General features: G+C 40.9%; 1 protein-coding gene and 1 pseudogene across 1 annotated transcript; both read left to right on the top strand.

Annotated features, from left to right (window-relative positions):
* The first annotated feature begins 307 nt into the window (after positions 1–307).
* LOC130221930 (gastrula zinc finger protein XlCGF57.1-like) lies at positions 308–6792 on the top strand (annotated as a pseudogene).
* Positions 6793–9201: 2409 nt separating this feature from the next.
* LOC130222011 (protein NLRC3-like) lies at positions 9202–14924 on the top strand. The gene is made up of 5 exons (XM_056454617.1): positions 9202–9316; positions 9504–9600; positions 9947–10057; positions 11336–11449; positions 13061–14924. The coding sequence occupies exons 1-5, from the start codon at positions 9271–9273 to the stop codon at positions 14922–14924; spliced, it is 2232 nt and encodes a 743-aa protein (XP_056310592.1). The 5' UTR covers positions 9202–9270.
* The last annotated feature ends 2583 nt before the right edge of the window (positions 14925–17507 follow it).

Here is a 17507-nt window from a genome sequence, read left to right as displayed (position 1 = left end):
TTTAATGATGTCATCCTGTCATGGCTGTATGAACTTTTTTTTAGAGAGAGTTTGTGTAGCTACAGTGTCCCATAATACACCCACACCTACCCAAAGTGGTACCAGAGTAGCATGCTCACTGAGCATTAATTATTATGCTTTGAAACTACCATTTTAAAGCAACACAAATAGTATAACATTTAACATGCATTTATCCAACACCCTTACGGTTCTTTACATTTCACACGCATGTAAATGTGTATTTCACAATTATTCAATATCTAAAATCTTTTTTGTTTGTATTTATTTCACTTGTGTTTAGGGAACTTTTATTTTGGTATGGCCATGTGATGTCATCAGGCTGCGCCGTTCCTGCATCTGATGTGGTTTGCATGAAGAGAAAGGTTTGTTGTTTTAACATTGTTAGTGTTCAAATAAATGAAACATTTTCAGGCTGTTTTGTTTTTACAGGTGTTTGTACATTTGCTCACATATCATTGGATGCTACGTTGTAACATTTATTTTAGCATTGATTATTACAGTGAGTAAAACCCATCTGTGAGTAACAGATTAGCGGTCTCATTTCTCTCCATATATAGTGAATTAGTTCATCATAAACACAAACACTGACACCAGTCTTGCTGAAAGTTACTTTAGAAAGTAGTGCATTACAATATTGAGTTACTTTCTAAAAAGTACAGTTACTTTTTATGGTTAGTAACGTGTTATGTTACTTTTGAGTTACTTTTCCTTACCTTTGCTGGGGCTTGATCTCTTTCAGAACTTGAAAGGTTTTATTCCTCTTGTTTTTAAATATAGGAGGTCTGCAACTAATATGCACTGTGTAACTTATAACTTCATTTCACTTTAAAAATCATATAAAATAAATGATAATTTAGGATGTTTTCTTCTGTGAACTTCCTAAACCCAGCTTTACATACCGTATATCGATTAATGACAGTTCATTTTAATTCAGCTGTTTTTTTTAAGTAATAAATTAAATAGCAAGTTAACACTTAATTTTTTTTTAATTTACAAGTACTGCGTTAGCTTGCTTATTACTTTGACTATGTAATTCGCGTTACTTGTAATGCATTACCTCCAAACTTATTGTCATTGACACTTTAAGAAATGGCTTTAAGAAGTTTTAAGCTCTTAGAAATAACAAAATATTTTTTATTTAATGTGATAATCACATTTATTTCATTCAGGATTTGATCAAATGTTCACTCATTGATGCTGGCTGCTGAATAAAAGGACGAAACCTTTTTAAATTTCAGAAGTAGCCTTATTTAAAAATAAACATTTAAATATTCAGAAATGTAACTTGAATATTTGAACACTGTATAACAAATATGGCATTTATATAGCATTTAATTAAAGCAAAACACTTATGCAAGTTGAATTATATGTGGTCAGTCTCGCTTTTGCAGCCATGTTGCTGGTGTATTCAGGGAAATTCAGGGTCATTTGTAGTGTGGCCCAAAAATATCTGTGTTTGAAGGGCTGTTTGGCAAGCAAAAATAAATTGGGACACCACTATCCCTTCATGTAAACATGTGAGCCGAAGGTTAGAGGAAAGTGGAGGGGCTAAGGGTGGAATTGGGTCTTAGTTTGCATTTGTTCTTCTTTGTGTTGATTCTTCTCCTCTTAAACAGACAGAGAAACTCCTGCTGAAGCGACTGAGCTCCACTATTATAAAGATGGCCTTTATTAAAGAGGAGAGTGAAGACCTGAAGATTGAGGACACATTCAGAGTCAAACATGAAGATCCTGAGCAGCTAACAGGTTGGTGTTCATTCTCAAAGCTCAACTCAGTCAGTTGATCCTCATTCAGATCTGGAGATTTAAGAATGTAAATGAGTGTTGATAAAGATTTGAGGGAATGACATTATGCAGGCAAAGTCTTCAAGTTTCAAAAACAGTTCGTTAAACAAAAATGAAGAATAATGAACAGTTACAGATGTGCTAGTATTCTAAGATCTGAGCAATCTAGATCTGTCCATCTTTGTTTCTTTCGGGTGCTCTGGTGAAAGTACCTGCCCCCATTACGTCAGTAGTGATTCACTCTCTGTATTATGCTGCCTGACTGCCTGGGGTTTCAACTAGGTCCGGTGGTGACGTAATGGGGCGGGTACTTTCACTTTTCACTGCAACACCCCCTTCACCTCTGCTCGTGTTCAAAGTAGAATCAAGTGAAATCCAATGCACAAAATAAGGGAAACTTCACTGAGTGCCTTATTTCCCCTTTAACCTTACCATCTCTTGTCTTTCAAGAGAATTACACCCCTCTCCACTGATTGGACAACCAAACAGTTTTGTTATCAGCTGTTTGTCACTTTAGCTCAATTAAATATAATCGGTTATCACATCAATTATTACATCAATGTATCTTCATCAAACCACCATGCTGGACACTGTCCTCAACACAGTTCAGAATTTCATTCAGTCATTTCTGTCTTGAACAGTGATCTGAGCCAATTTAAGTAAGATTCTGGATCACAACAGGAATTGTGAACAAGTGATGTCTACCACTTGTTTAAAGTAATATTCTGGATATGTCAATATATATCAAAATATTAATTTTAAAACCAGGGATTCAATAGACAAGCAAAAGAAAAGTTCATTTTTGAACTGGTTGTGGTGCTGTAAAGATGGTCCAAGAGCCCCCAAATTTGGGAATAATACCTGTATTTCTCTTTTTAACCTTAGATCTTATGCCTTGGAAAGTGGAGATTCAAGAACTGAATGATGTCAAAGAAGAGAAAGATCTGGATGAAGAAGGACATTTTATATCTGGTCAAACAACTTCAGATAAAAGCGCCCAACAGACTCGACTTGCAAGTTATTTCACCTGCCAACAGTGTGGAAAATCTTTATCTACAAAAAGAAAACTTAATGTCCACATGCAAATTCACACCGGAGAGAAGACTTTTAAGTGTAAACAGTGTGGAAAAGGTTTTACAAGAAAGGGTAACCTTAAAGTTCACATGAAAATTCACACCGGGCAGAAAACTTTCACATGTCAAGAATGTGGAAATAGATTTACCTCAAAAAGTAACCTTAAGGTTCACATGAGAATTCACACAGGAGAGAAACCCTACAAATGTGACCAGTGTGGAAATTGTTTCTCTACAAAAATCCTGCTTGAAGGTCACATGGGAATTCACACAGGGACGAAACCTTATTCATGTGAACAGTGTGGTAATAGTTTCACTACAAAACGAAGCCTTAAGGTTCACATGAGAATTCACAACGAGGAGAAACCTTTCACTTGCCAAGAGTGTGGAGTAAGCTTTATTTACAAACACAGTCTTAAAGAGCACATGGTAGTTCACACTGGGGAGAAACCTTTCACTTGTCAACAGTGTGGAAACGGTTTTACTAGAAAAAGAAACCTTAAAGATCACATGAGAATTCACGCTGGTGAGAGACCCTACACATGTGGACAGTGTGGAAAAGGTTTTACTAAAAAGAGTAACCTTGAAGTTCACATGAAGGTTCACACTGAAGAGAGGCCTTTCGCATGTGGCCAGTGTGGGAAAAGCTTTAAACGTAAAGACAACTTTGAAAGCCACTGGAGAATTCATATGGCTGAGAAGTCTTACACTTGCCCTCAATGTGAAATGTGTTTTGAACATAGAACAACACTTATTGTCCACATGAAGGTTCACACTGGAGAGAACCTTTTTATATGTAATCAGTGTGGGAAAAGCTTTGGACGTAAAGGAAACCTTAAACGCCACATGCGGATTCACTCAGCAGAGAGCTGTTTTATGTGCCGACAGTGTAAGATGAGTTTCCCTGACAGCAGTCAGCTTAAAGATCATGTCAAAACTCGTCTCGGACAGAAGCCTCACATGTGCCTTGAGTGTGGAAGATCACGTTCAAGATAACAAACCTCAAGGTTCACATGAGGAGTCACACTGGAGAGAAGCCTTTCACCTGCCAAGAGTGTGGAATGAGTTTCTCATATGGAAAAGCCCTGAAACGTCATCTGCAAACTCACTCTGGAATAAAGCTTTAAAACAAACACATTATACACAATCATACATGTGATTTTTATGTTTTAAGGAGGCAGGATCACCAAATGGCCCAGTAGCGAAAGTGCAGTATGCTGCGGTCCATCCCAAGTTCTGTTCCAGCACAGGACGGCTCAAGATCTTCTTCAAGTACAGCAAGCAGACCCTGACTAAGATAGGATAACAGCACAGACAAACGTTTCCATTACTGTTTTGTCGAGAGTCTGGTTAAGTTTGATGCACCGCAGAACCAGAAGTCAATATGACTACAGTCTTTTGCCACCTCAGACTTGAACCTCCAGATTCATAAGAACAGAGAACCGACCACCAGTGAACCCACAGCAATATCCATAGTTGAATCAACTGATCCTGTCAGCTCAAATGAACGCTGGACAATTGTTCAGATCTAAAGAGTCGATTCTTTGGAAGTCCCCTTTAAGTTTCTTCAATTCCCTATGAGCTTATTTAAATCGTTGATGCCCTACATGAAGAATGTGTGATTTCTTAGTTCTCTGACATTTATTAAACTGGTAAAAGTGCAAATTTGGATTGTGAGCAGTCATCTTTAATGTGTTGTCACATTTTCTTTTAATTACAGTTTGTAATAGTTTAATAGTGATAGAATAAAATAAAACTTTATATGCTGGGGTTTTTCTGGGATCACTATCATGCTCTGCACGCCTTCATGACCACCACAGCATCTGTTCAGGATATGGCCTGGTCCAGGATTATGGAGACCTTGGAATAATGAAAAACAGACTAACATAAGCATAGATGCTGTCCGAATTATGATGTCTTTCGGGAATTGTAATGTCTTTTGTCAAATATAGTTTCACCCCTGACAAATATTGTTTCATTACAACATTGTTCACAAGTGAGGGAAGGATGGAACATGAGATTGACAGGCGGATTGGTGCAGCGGCAGCAGCGATTTATTTACCGATTTACCGGTCAATCTACGTTCCCACTCTCACTTATGGTCATGAGCTTTGGGTCATGACCAAAAGGACAAGATCTCGGATACAAGCGGCCGAAATAAGTTTTCTTCGAAGGGTGGCAGGGCACACTCTTATGGATAGGGTGAGGAGCTCCGACACCCGGGGAGGAGCTCGGAGTAGAGCCGCTGCTCCTCCACATCGAGAGAAGTCAGCTGAGGTGGCTCAGGCATCTGTTTCGGAGACATGCGATTATTCACACTGGAGAAAAACCATACGCCTGCTCTCACTGCGGAAAGGGATTTAATCTGAAGGCATCACTTGATGGACACATGAGGATTCACAGCGGAGAGAAGCCTTTCGCATGTGATCAGTCTGGAAAGAGCTTCAGCATCAAAGTACATCTTGAACCCCACATGAGGGTTCACTCGACAGAGAACCGTGTAAAGTGCCTTCAGTGTGGGATGAGTTTCCCAGACAGCAGTCAGCTTAAAGATCATGTCAAAACTTACATGGGACAGAAGTCCTAAATGTGCCTTGAGTGTGGAAGATCTTGCTCAACAAAACCTAATCTTGACATCCACATGAAGACTAGAACCCTTTTACCTGTGAACAGTGTGGAAAAAGATTCATGAGAAAAGGCAGCCTTACAAGGTATATGAGAATTCAGGCTGCAGAAAAACCTTACATCTGCCCTCGACGTGGAAAAAGCTTGCAACATTCAAAAACATTCTACATCAACAGGAGAAATCACACCAGAGAGAAACCTTTCAAATGTGATCAGTATAGGAAAAGATTTATTCAGAAACGTTCACTTGATAGGCGCATGGGAATTCACACTGGGGAGAAACCGTACACATGCCAATGTAGCAGAGGCCAGCTAGTGAAGTGCTGTACAGGTAAACTTAACTCCTCTGACCTCTAAAGCAGGGATGTCAAACTCAATTCCTGAAGGGCCGAAGCCCTGCATAGTTTAGTTCCAACCCTGCTCCAACACACTTACCTGTAGGTTTCAAACAAGCCTGAAGGACTCAGTTTGACCAGGTGTGTTTAATTATTGTTGGAACTAAACTGTGCAGGGCTGCGGCCCTCCAGGGATTGAGTCTGACATCCCTGCTCTAAAGGTTCGGCCACCGGTTCGATCCCAGCTCGGAGCGGGTTACACCAACAGTGTAGAAATAGTTTCGCTGGGAAAGGCAGCCTTAATAGACACATAAAGATTCACAGTGGAGAGAAGCCGTACACCTGTAACGAGTGCAGAACGAGCTTCAATGTAAAAGGCAGTCTTAAAACTCATACAAGAATTCATACGGGCGAGCGCCCTTATGTTTACCCTGTTGTGGAAAAGGTTTTAAAATAAAAGAAGAGCTTAATGCGCACATTCTAGAGAAAAGCCTTTCGTATGTGGACAGTGTGGAAAAGGCTGTAGATGGAAACCACCTTATATGCAACATAAAGGTTCACATAAAAGCAAAACATTTTATCGGCCATCAATGTAGAGGAGCTTGCTTGATGAACGCAAGCCTCAAACTTCATGTGAAGAGACATTGTAAAGGGTTCCGGTTCAAATAAAGTCCTTAACACTAGAACTACCGAGGTGGCCATTTTGACTTGCTTTTAATTCTTGCAATTTAATTACTTCATTTAAGATTTAAAGGGGTGTCCACTACGATATCATATTGTAAACTTTAGTTGATGTGTAATGTAGCTGTGTGAACAAACAGCATCTCTGAATGTAAGATGCTCAAAGTTCAATGCAAAGGGAGTCATTGGCTTTTACAGAGTCAGCTTAGCAAAGCTTTCAGCGAACGAAAGTTTGGGGACTACAAAAAACATCCAGTTCAGCTGTGTCCTCTGTGTCACTTTCTGTCTGATTTTGCTCAAATTGATATGGCTAACAGTTACTCTGACTGACAGTATTTTTACAAGCGCAAAAGCGCGTGCTTGTAGGGGCGTGATGCTTTTGCTGGTGATGTGGAGCCGATCTGCGAATCACAGCACATTACGTTAGCTGACCAATTAGAGTCTCCTTATTCTACAAGGGAAGCATGAGCACACATTGCTTTGCAATAAACAATAAATACAACCAAGCCTTAAAAATACACTCTGAACCTCCTCTTTAATACTCTGACTTTCATATATTTTGGAAGAAAATTATAAATAAACATAAAGTAAATCCAGCAGACCTGATCTCCCTGCAGCGTAGACTAAACATGGTCTCCCATCATACTAAAATGACCATTGCTAAACTGATGGTCATTCATTTTAAGGTTTAAAATGTACCCTAAGTCACTGTTGATTTTTTTTTTTTTTTCTTTCCAACTTTTCTTTTTTATGGTCATCTATAAATATCTTTTCAAGAATTTACACTTAGCTGATTATAAAGCGTGTTCGGCATGCTGTTCCAGGAGAGAGCCCTGAACTCATAAGATCCTCGAGCCCTGGTCTCCCTCCTAGTGCGAGGCAATAGGGGAGTTTGAGCTCAGGTAGATCTGGAGAACTCTGCTGTAGTAGCTAATGAACAGATAGTGATTGCTCTTAAGAGATAACTACTTACTAGGAGCATGCCTATGGTGCTGATTTGGATCAGTCAATTAACTTAAGTTGCATGTTTTTGGATGGTGGGAGGAAACCGGGGAACCCGGGGGAAACCCACGTGAGCACGGGGAGAATGTGTAAACTCCGCACAGAAACATTGGTTGGCTTGGTAAGGACTAGAACCAGTGACGTTCTTGCTGTGAGGCAACAGTGCTAACCACTGAGCCTTACCATGCCACCCAACGAAGAAAGAAGAAGGAGTAGTGGTAGAAGGGGGGATTCTTCAAAATGGAGATACTGTGGTAAGAAACTGTGGTTGTTTATAGTGAGTTGGGAATCATCTGAATTGGATAATGCAGGACCAGCTGTGATCAATCATAAGCAAGTGATCCTCTTGAAATTAGTTTATAAGAAAACTTCACTAATTGCTCAGCCTTAATATACATATATACTACAATATATATACACAACAGTTCTGTCTGGTTCTTGAATCAGATTTTTGTTGGTACTAAAAAAAGTACATGTACCGTGGTCCCTCATTATAACGTGGTTGACCTTTTGCTGTCTCACAATTTTGTGGATTTTTTTTGTTCATTTTGACATGCTTTTTGCGTGTTCTGCGTCCTGATTGGCTGTAGACTATTGTCAATCAATCTCCTCTGTGTCTCCTGTAAAGTACAGAATGCGTTCAGCTAGCCAAGTTAACATAAATCTTCGATCGCTACCAGTGAGAGTTTCAACAAGGATGCCATAAGAGTTGTAACTGTCCACAGCAAGACCATGGTAAAGGGCGTTGCACGCCGGATGCACCATACCACGCAGCACCATGCATTTTAGAATTTTGATGGCAGTCTGCGGTGCACAGCTATGACTCTGGACACTGTTCATATTTTGCGGCATCACAGAGCACCATCAGAATAATTTCATCGCATTGTTTTGGAATAATTTCATCGTAATTTGAACATGACACATCTGTCATGTTCGCGGCGCATCCAGTGTACAGGTCGACCCCCTTAAGGATGGAGTCTGCTCTAGCTTTGTGGATCAGTGACTACAGGTAAAAGAAAATTACGCTGGATGCTGCACAAAAGCTGAAAAGCTTAATGAACCTTTTGGTTACAGCAAGGAATGTTTGCGCCTGACAACAAATTTTTTCATTCGCAAATACTGGACTTATTTTTCTACTAAAGTTTGAGAGTGTTTAAACAAGAGAGAAAAGTGTGAAAATGTCAATGCCATTCTGAGAAAAGTGCATAGAGTGTGTAGTGAGGGGTTTTACAGCCTTAACATCTAGAATAATTGTAAAAAATAAAGCGAACTACTACATGGATTTCGCCTATTTTTAAATTGGTTTAGATTGTAACTCCGGCGAGTAACAAGGGACAACTGTGTTTTATGGTGTGCAAAGCAACACAAACATGATCCATACCTGCTCCATGCAGTGGAAAACCATCATTATAGCCAGTAATACTAATGTAAAGCTGTATTTGTTTTGTATTTCATGATTTTTTTTTAGCATTTTCGAAATGACATGCTATGAACGTTTTCTGAAAAATATAAGCCCTGCTGGGTTTTTTAATTTATTACCAACTGAACTGAACACAGCTGACACTGTTTTTGTTTATTATTGACTACTTTTGGGTGAGTTCTGGGAGGGGCGTTTTTCCAAGATCTGGCAACCCAAGCCACGCATCTACTAAATGAAAGTGAAAGCTGATGGGACGCTTTTTAATGCAGACCATATCTGTTATTCGCAGTGCAGAATATTTCGAATACTTTAATGGAATAAATTATAGATGCGTAGGGTGGGACATGATATATTTGCTACCTTCTGCAAAACCAGTAGGTTTTATGTTATTCTGATTGAACAATATATTTGCATGCTATGCTTCATATGCGTTTCTGGCTGACTGTAAATCTTCATGTCTAAATAATATCGGTGATTATGTATCCGAGTGAACAACAGCACTTCGTCTGTTCCTGCTTAACTAAGACTCCTGAATTGCTGTATTTCATGACTGTTTATCAGCTTCATCCAGAGTGGGCGTTGGCGATAACATTGTGTTCAGCTCCATCATGGAGGACACGCACACATCTGCAGAGCGGGATTTGTTTCGAGGATGCAGGTACTTTTATGATTACTCAATTCGTTTATCTGGATATAATCTTTTCATAATTCATTTTGTAATGCAGCTTTTCAGAGGGTGCGGTTGTTACATAATAAAAGTACAGTACTTTTATCAAGCATATACATATTTAATTTAAAGTTTTATTTGGGTAGAATTAAAGCAGTTATTAATTTAAAAAGAAATTAGCTTGAGAGTTTGACCACATTCAACTATTAAGAAAAAGAAATATTTAATGGAAAACACATAAAGCACCTTTAAAGGTTTTCAACAAAAAAAAACCTAATGAAAATCGTCTGTTTAATTGATTATATGATCAATAAAGATTGAATCTGTTGTGTTTTAGTCCAGTTCAGCAGGAAAGATCAGAAGACTCCAGCTGTGTGTCTGTGAAGAGTGACGCGTCTCTGGATCGACCCATACAGTTTAAGGATGGAGATGCACAGCCTAATCTCCAGTGTGTATACTGCATTCATTTTGAGACAAAGAGCATATGATTATCACTGCTGTGGAAGTAGCACTGGAAGAAGATGTACCATTAAGAATTCTATTTAAAAGATCTTACAAGTTATGCGAAATTTTCTATTTGTGGGTTTTAACAATGTTAAAAATGGTTTTTAGTCACGTCTTTATATTTACATGTTGTTTTGCAAGCCTTTCATTTGCTGTGAAAGCTTTTCTCTTATGAATTTGTCATACTGGTGGTCTTGAATTATTAAGGTCATCGATTAATCAATCATTTTATAATTCATTTAAACCATAATTGACATATGTGTGTTATGGCTGACATGTGATCCTTTACTGAGAGTCCAAGGAAGCAAAGGACCTGCCACATAATAGGGGAGGCCAAGTTTACCAAGTTAAATTGACAATGCAACTGGCTGGCCCCCCCCCCTATGTCGACTCCCCTCTAAACTTTCTTCCCATCTCCGGTCCACACTGTAGTCTGCGATCACTCGTCCACACTGCCCTCCTCCCCCACCAGTCCTTACTTTAGTTCGGGATCACCCCATCGGTCCTCATTTTAGTCCGGGATCACTCCACCGGTTCTCACTTTACTCTGGGATCACCCCACCAGTCCTCACTTGAGTCCGCGATCCCCCCTCCCCTGGTCTTTACTTTTTTCTGAGATCAACAACCAATACCTGCCACCTCCTTGCCCCTGCCCCCCAGTCCTCACTTTAGTCCAAGATCACACTCACCTCCCTTAAACTTTCCCCCCACCCCTTGTTCAATGTTTAGTCTGATTACTCATCCACACTGCCCCCCTCCCTCATCGGTCCTCACTTTAGACTGGGATCACCCCACCGGTCCTCACTTGAGTCCCCGATCACCCCTACTCCCTTCCCAGGTCTTTAATTAAGTCCGAGATCACCCACCAACACCCGCCACCACCTTGCCCCCGTCCCCCATTCCTCACTTTAGTCCATGATCACACTGACCTCCCCTAAACTTTTCACCTCCACCCCTGGTCCAAACTTTAGCCTGTGATCACTCATCCACGCTGCCCCCCACCCCCACCGGTCCTCACTTTAGTCCAGGATCACTCCACCGGTCCTCACTTTTGTCTGGGATCACCCCTCCCCCCTTCCCAGGTCTTTACTTTAGTCCAGGATTACCAAAACCCGCCACACCCCTGCCCCCATCCCCCTGGTCCTTACATTAGTCAGCAACATTGTGTGTTGCAATGACTGGTGACTAGTCATTTACAACTTTATTCTCTCTTCTGTTTTAGTCAAGTTCATCAGAAGGGATCAGAAGCAGAGCCCAGCTGTGTGTCTATGAGGAGTGACGCTTCAATGACTCAGCCAATACGTTTTAACAGTGTTGAAACACTACGTGATCTCAGGTATAACATTATATACCCGGGTATACATTATATGCCTGTATTTTAGCAAACAACTCTACTTTAGTAGACACTCCGATTTAGGAATGTGTTATTTTGGGAACATGACAACCTATATAGTCATATACACTTATATTGGCTTTACATGCACATTAACTTTGCCTCCTTCCTGATGTGCTGAAAGTCTTTAAAGCAGTGGTAGAATACTGGTGTAGTTCTCGTCAAATCAAGACTGATTCAGTTCAATTTAATACAGATTATCACTGTTGAATTCAATAAGAGCATCTCCACTAATGCGTGGCTCCAACTACAGCCTCAGCTAGGCAAGCCAGAGGCAACATTGGTGAGGAACTAAAACTTCCCTAATTAATGAAAGTGAAGAACAAATAGAGAGAAACCAGGGTCAGCTGGGGTGACCAGTTCTCCTCTGGCCAAATATAAAGTGCAGAACTGTAATCTGGACATTGGAGGCTTGAGAACAATGAGTGTCCGTTGTGAAGAAGGTGCAGGTCAGAGTAGGTCACTGAGATAAGGAGACAGACTAACATGACCGCAAATGTCATTCAAATTACAGTGCCTTTTTTGGAAGGGTTCTCGGCTCTGGTTGCCCTGATTAATGCAGCCTAACAATTCTTAAGAGATTATTAGAAGCAATAACAACTTTAGCTGTGGGGAGGCTTCACAGATGGGTTAGGAGTGTGTTTATGGGAATTTTTGATGATTTTTCTTTAAGCTCATTAGTGAGGTCAGGCAATGATGTTAGGTGAGAAGGCCTGGCTCACATCTCCACTCTAATTTATTCCAAATGTGTTCATGGGTTTTGAGGTTAAGACTCTGCGCAGGCCAGACAAGTTCTTCCACACCAAACCTGCTTTATGGACCTTGTTTTTGGTCATGCAGTCACTTTGGAACAGGAATCCCAATCCCCAAACCGTTTCCACAAAGTTGGGAGCGAGAAATGGTCAAAAATGTCTTGGAATACTAAAGCATTAAGAGTTCCTTTCGCTGGAACTAAGGGCCCAAACCCAACCTCTGAAAAACAACCCTACACCATAATTCCCTTTCACCAAACAACCCTACATCATAATTCTCTTCCACACTTGCCACCATTCTCCTGGCAACCACCAACCTTAGATTTGCCCATCAGATTGCCAGACAGGGAAGAAGACAGTCTCGACTGCTCTAGAGTCCAGTGGCAGTGTAATTTGTACTACTGCATTACACTTGATGATTTAAGGCTTGGGTGCAGCTGCTTATTCATGAAAACCCATTACATATAGCTGGTGAGAAGACTTCACTGAACATTGTGTAGCACAGTTCGTCAGTAGCGATGCTAGTGTGTTGTCTTTCAAGAATCTTAAGCTTTTGTAGGACTGACCATTATACCAGTTTGTACAAAGGATATGACACTGGGCCTCCTCTGTTGTTTGGTATAATTAAGATCTGAATAAACAGCTGAAATAATCATCTATCTTTTTCTGTGGGCCATACAACTTAAATGGTCATTTGGGTTACACCTACCAGAATGCTTCTGCAGCACAATCATTATAGAATTAAGCTAACCTAAAGCAAACTAAAACATCTCACAATTTATTTGTTGTCTGTGTTTTTCAGAGATGATCAGACTGCAGACCTGCAGCAGAATTCAATCCAACCAGTAGATGATGTACTACAGAAGGTCAAAGAACAGCACAAAACCACCATGAAGAGAAAATATGATAGCTTATACGAGGGGATTAAAGTTCAAAAGAATAAAACCCTCCTGAACAGGATCTACACAAAGCTCTACATCATAGAAGAAGAGAGTGAAGGAGTGAATGAAGAATATGAGTTTTTAAAGATGGAGAAAACTGCCACAACAAAACACACAAAAGACACTCCAATCGACTGCAATGACATCTTTAAGGTCTTGACCCAACCAGGATGTGAGGAAAAACCTAAAATAAAGACTGTTCTCACTAAAGGCATCGCTGGAATCGAGAAAACCGTCTCTGTGCAGAAGTTCATTCTGGACTGGGCCGAGGGAAAAGACAATCAGGATGTAGATTTCATGTTTGTGCTTCCATTTCGAGAGCTGAACTTGATCAGAGATCATCAGTACAGTCTTCACAGACTTCTGCTGGACTTTCATCCTGAACTTGAAGATCTGGAGCCCAAGATTTATGAGCAGTGTAGAGTTGTGTTCATCTTTGATGGTCTGGATGAAAGCAGAATCACACTCAACTTTTCAGATGAGGAGAAAGTTTGTGCTGTGACTGAATCTTCATCAGTGGCTGTGTTGATGTGGAGCCTCCTGAAAGGAGATCTGCTTCCCTCTGCTCTCATCTGGATCACCTCCAGACCAGCAGCAGCCCATCAGATCCCCTCCAGATACATCAACCGTCTGACAGAAATTCAGGGATTCACTGAGCCTCAGAAGGAGGAATATTTCAGGAAGAGAATCAGCGACGAGCATCAAGCCAGCAGAATCATCTCCCACATCAGAAGAGCAAGAAGCCTCCAGATCATGTGCCACATACCCGTCTTCTGCTGGATCTCCTCCACTGTGCTTCAGAAGCTCCTGGAAGAAGATCTGAGTGCAGAAATCCCTCAAACTCTGACTGAGATGTACATCCACTTCCTGCTGATTCAGATCAACATGAGGAATCAGAAGTATGAAGAGAGAGATCCAGAGAAACTCCTGCAGTCCAGCAGAGGAGTGATCCTCAAACTTGCTGAAGTTGCTTTCAGACAGCTGATGAAGGGCAATGTGATGTTCTATGAGGAGGACCTGATTGAGAGCGGCATAGACGTCACTGACGCCTCAGTGTATTCTGGGATCTGCACTGAGATCTTCAAGGAGGAACCTGTGATTCATCAGAGGAAAGTCTACAGCTTCATCCATCTCAGCTTTCAGGAGTTTCTGGCTGCTTTCTTTGTGTTTTACTGTTGTTTAATGAAGAACATAGAGACCATGCAGCTCCTTCTGGGGGAGAAATATGAGAGGTACAGATCTAAGAAAACCTCTTTGTATAAGCTACTAACATCAGCAGTTGATAAAACCATTGAGAGTGAGAATGGTCATCTGGATCTTCTCCTGAGATTTCTTCTGGGCATCTCAATGGAGTGCAATCAGAGACTCTTACAGGACCTAATGCCACACAAAGTAAACAGCTCAGAAAGCATCAGAGAAACCACACAGTACATAAAAGACATGATCAAAAGAGATGTCCATCTCTCAGCTGACAGATCCATCAATCTGTTCCTCTGTGTACTGGAAATGAAGGATCAGACTCTGTCCAGAGAGATTCAGGAGTTTGTGAAATCTGATAAACACTTAGAGAAGAAACTCTCTCCTACTCATTGCTCAGCAATTACCTACATTCTTCAGATGTCTGGGGAGGTGTTGGATGAGTTCGACCCTAAAAAGTACAACACATCAGATGAGGGAAGAAGAAGACTGATACCAGCTGTGATCAAATTCAGAAAAGCTCTGTGAGTGTTTTCAGAAAATACAGATTAATAAATGATGTAGCTGAAATTATCAAATACTCCATTGAATCATAATCATGTTTATATTTTTTAAATGAAGTACATTTGTGATAGATTTGTAATCTGTGTTGCTGTAAGTTGTAGTTGTCGCTGCTTGTCTCTTTTATTTTCTGTTCCTCTTTCTTCTGTAGTTCTGCTTGGTAACAATGGGTATTTCCCTGATTGCTCCCGAATGTAAACCTTGCCTTATAAACACAATAATGCTCCTGTTTTTTTTAAACACAGGCTACAGTGCTGTAATCTCACTGCTGAGTCCTGTGAGAGTTTGTCTTCAGCTCTACAATCCTCAAACTGTGTCCTGAGAGAGCTGGACCTGAGTGACAATGACTTGCAGGATTCAGGGGTGAAGCTTCTCTCTGATGGACTGAAGAGCTGTAAGCTAGAGATGCTGAGGTGTGAGTTCAAGTACATTCATAGACTTTTAAAAAACTATTTTCTGAGATAAATCCTGTATGCAATTACTTTTTGTTTTTCTTCAGAGTTTCTACGTGTAATCTCAGTGCTAAGTCTTGTGAGAGTTTGTCTTCAGCTCTACAATCCTCAAACTGTGTCCTGAGAGAGCTGGACCTGAGTAACAATGACCTGCAGGATTCAGGAGTGAAGCTTCTCTCTGATGGACTAAAGAGTCAACACTGTCAGCTGAAGATACTAAGGTAAAAATGATCTGAATCCTGCTGAATCCCCCCGTCTGAACGCAGACACAGTGGATAACAGTACAGTAGCCTTTAGCCCTGCCAGTAATCTAGAGGATTTTAAACATGGGTGAACACAGCAGCACGGCGATGTGTCTGAATGGTAGCGAACTCAAACTGATAAAAGACACAGTCCGCCATTCTCCAATTCGATCGTCATAGTAGCATCAGCCAATGAAATTAGTCCGCAATCAGCTAATGTCCGAGCTGGGGTATTTGCATAAAGCAATCTGATTGGCTATCTCTTCCATTGGCACTTGAAAAGTTGAGAATTTCCCAACTTCTGCAGCGAGGCACCGACGGATCCACAATGCAGTTCAGCAACGCCTGACGTCGCCCATTCAAAGTGAATGGGATGCGTTGATGCTCACGCCCCGTGTGAATGGAGCATAAAACAAGCTACCCCTGACAAATGCAAGTTAACACATGCAAGTTTTTGAGTGGACAGCAAGAAAAGATCCAGGGTCCTTGATGCCACAGAAGACCTGCAGGTTCACACAGAACCCCTGCCATAGTTTATTGAACACCATGTACACTCTCACACTTATACACACAGAGCTGTGGGCAATCAGGGTAGCGATTGGAGCTAGGTGCCTTGCTAGTAAGAATGTACAGTATGTGGAAGGAGGCAACGTTTGTTTTACAAGTTACAAGACTCTCTGAGCATTAGACCACAACAACCCCAATTGTCCCAGCTTTGTACACATATTAATTCCACCCTTTCTCTAGTAGCAGTATTTAATGTTAAGCATAATCCCAACGTTCATCGCATTTATTATTTCTCATGCTGTATAATCTGAAGTCACTGATCTGTAACAGAACATCAGTCTTCTGTGTCCTGTCTACTTCTACGGATTTCTCAGTATATGAAATTGTCTTTTACTTTCAACAGATTTTACTGGACAGGTTTAGGTCATGTCTTTTAGACCATTACACTGATAATATTCTGATTTACATTACATTATATTACTTATTTCATCCTCTACAGGAGCCTTCTTACTGTATAAATGCAACAAAAGCATGGACACATCAAAATGGATTACCGTTCAAGAGTTGACACTTAGCTGATGATTGATTATAAAGCTTGTTTGGCATGCTGTCCTGGGAGAAAGCCCTGAGCTTATGAGATCCTCGAGCCCTGGGCTCCCTCCCGTTAGCTGGGTAAGAGAGGAGTTTGAGCTCAGGTAGATCTCGATGAACTCCCCAGACTTATTTCTGGCTAATGACAGATATATGGATGGCTAGGGAAAGACATATGGCTTGCTTAGAGCTTGACTATGATGTAAACTTAATATGTATTTAGGTTGCGTGTTTTTTGGACTGTCGAAGGAAATCTCTGTGGAAACTCATGTGAGCACGGGGAGAACATGTAAACTCCACACAAAAACATTGACTAGCCTAGTAAGAACTTGAACCAGTGACATTCTTGCTGTTAGGCAACAGTGCTAACTACTGGGCCACCGTGCTGCCTTATCAAGGAAAAGGGAGAAGGAGTAGGGGTGGAAGGGCGGATTCTTCAAAACGAAGATACTGAGGTAAGAAACTCTGGTTATTTATAGTGAGTCAGGAATCATCTGATTGATGAATCATGTGTTGGCTAATGTGGGACCAACCGTGATCAATTATAAGCACGTGATCCTCTCGAAATTAGTTTATAAATAAACTTCACTTAAATTAAGACTTTTCCCCTGGTAGATTGTCTGGCTGTATGGTGACAGAGGAAGGCTGTGGTTTTCTGTCTTCAGCTCTGACTTCAAACCCCTCACACCTGAGAGAGCTGGATCTGAGCTACAATCATCCAGGAGATTCAGGAGTCAAGCTGCTCTCTGAACAACTGG

The sequence above is a fragment of the Danio aesculapii genome, chromosome 4 (genome assembly GCF_903798145.1).
Source record: "Danio aesculapii chromosome 4, fDanAes4.1, whole genome shotgun sequence".
Lineage (NCBI taxonomy): Eukaryota > Metazoa > Chordata > Actinopteri > Cypriniformes > Danionidae > Danio > Danio aesculapii.
This window is presented reverse-complemented; position numbering and strand designations above follow the sequence as displayed.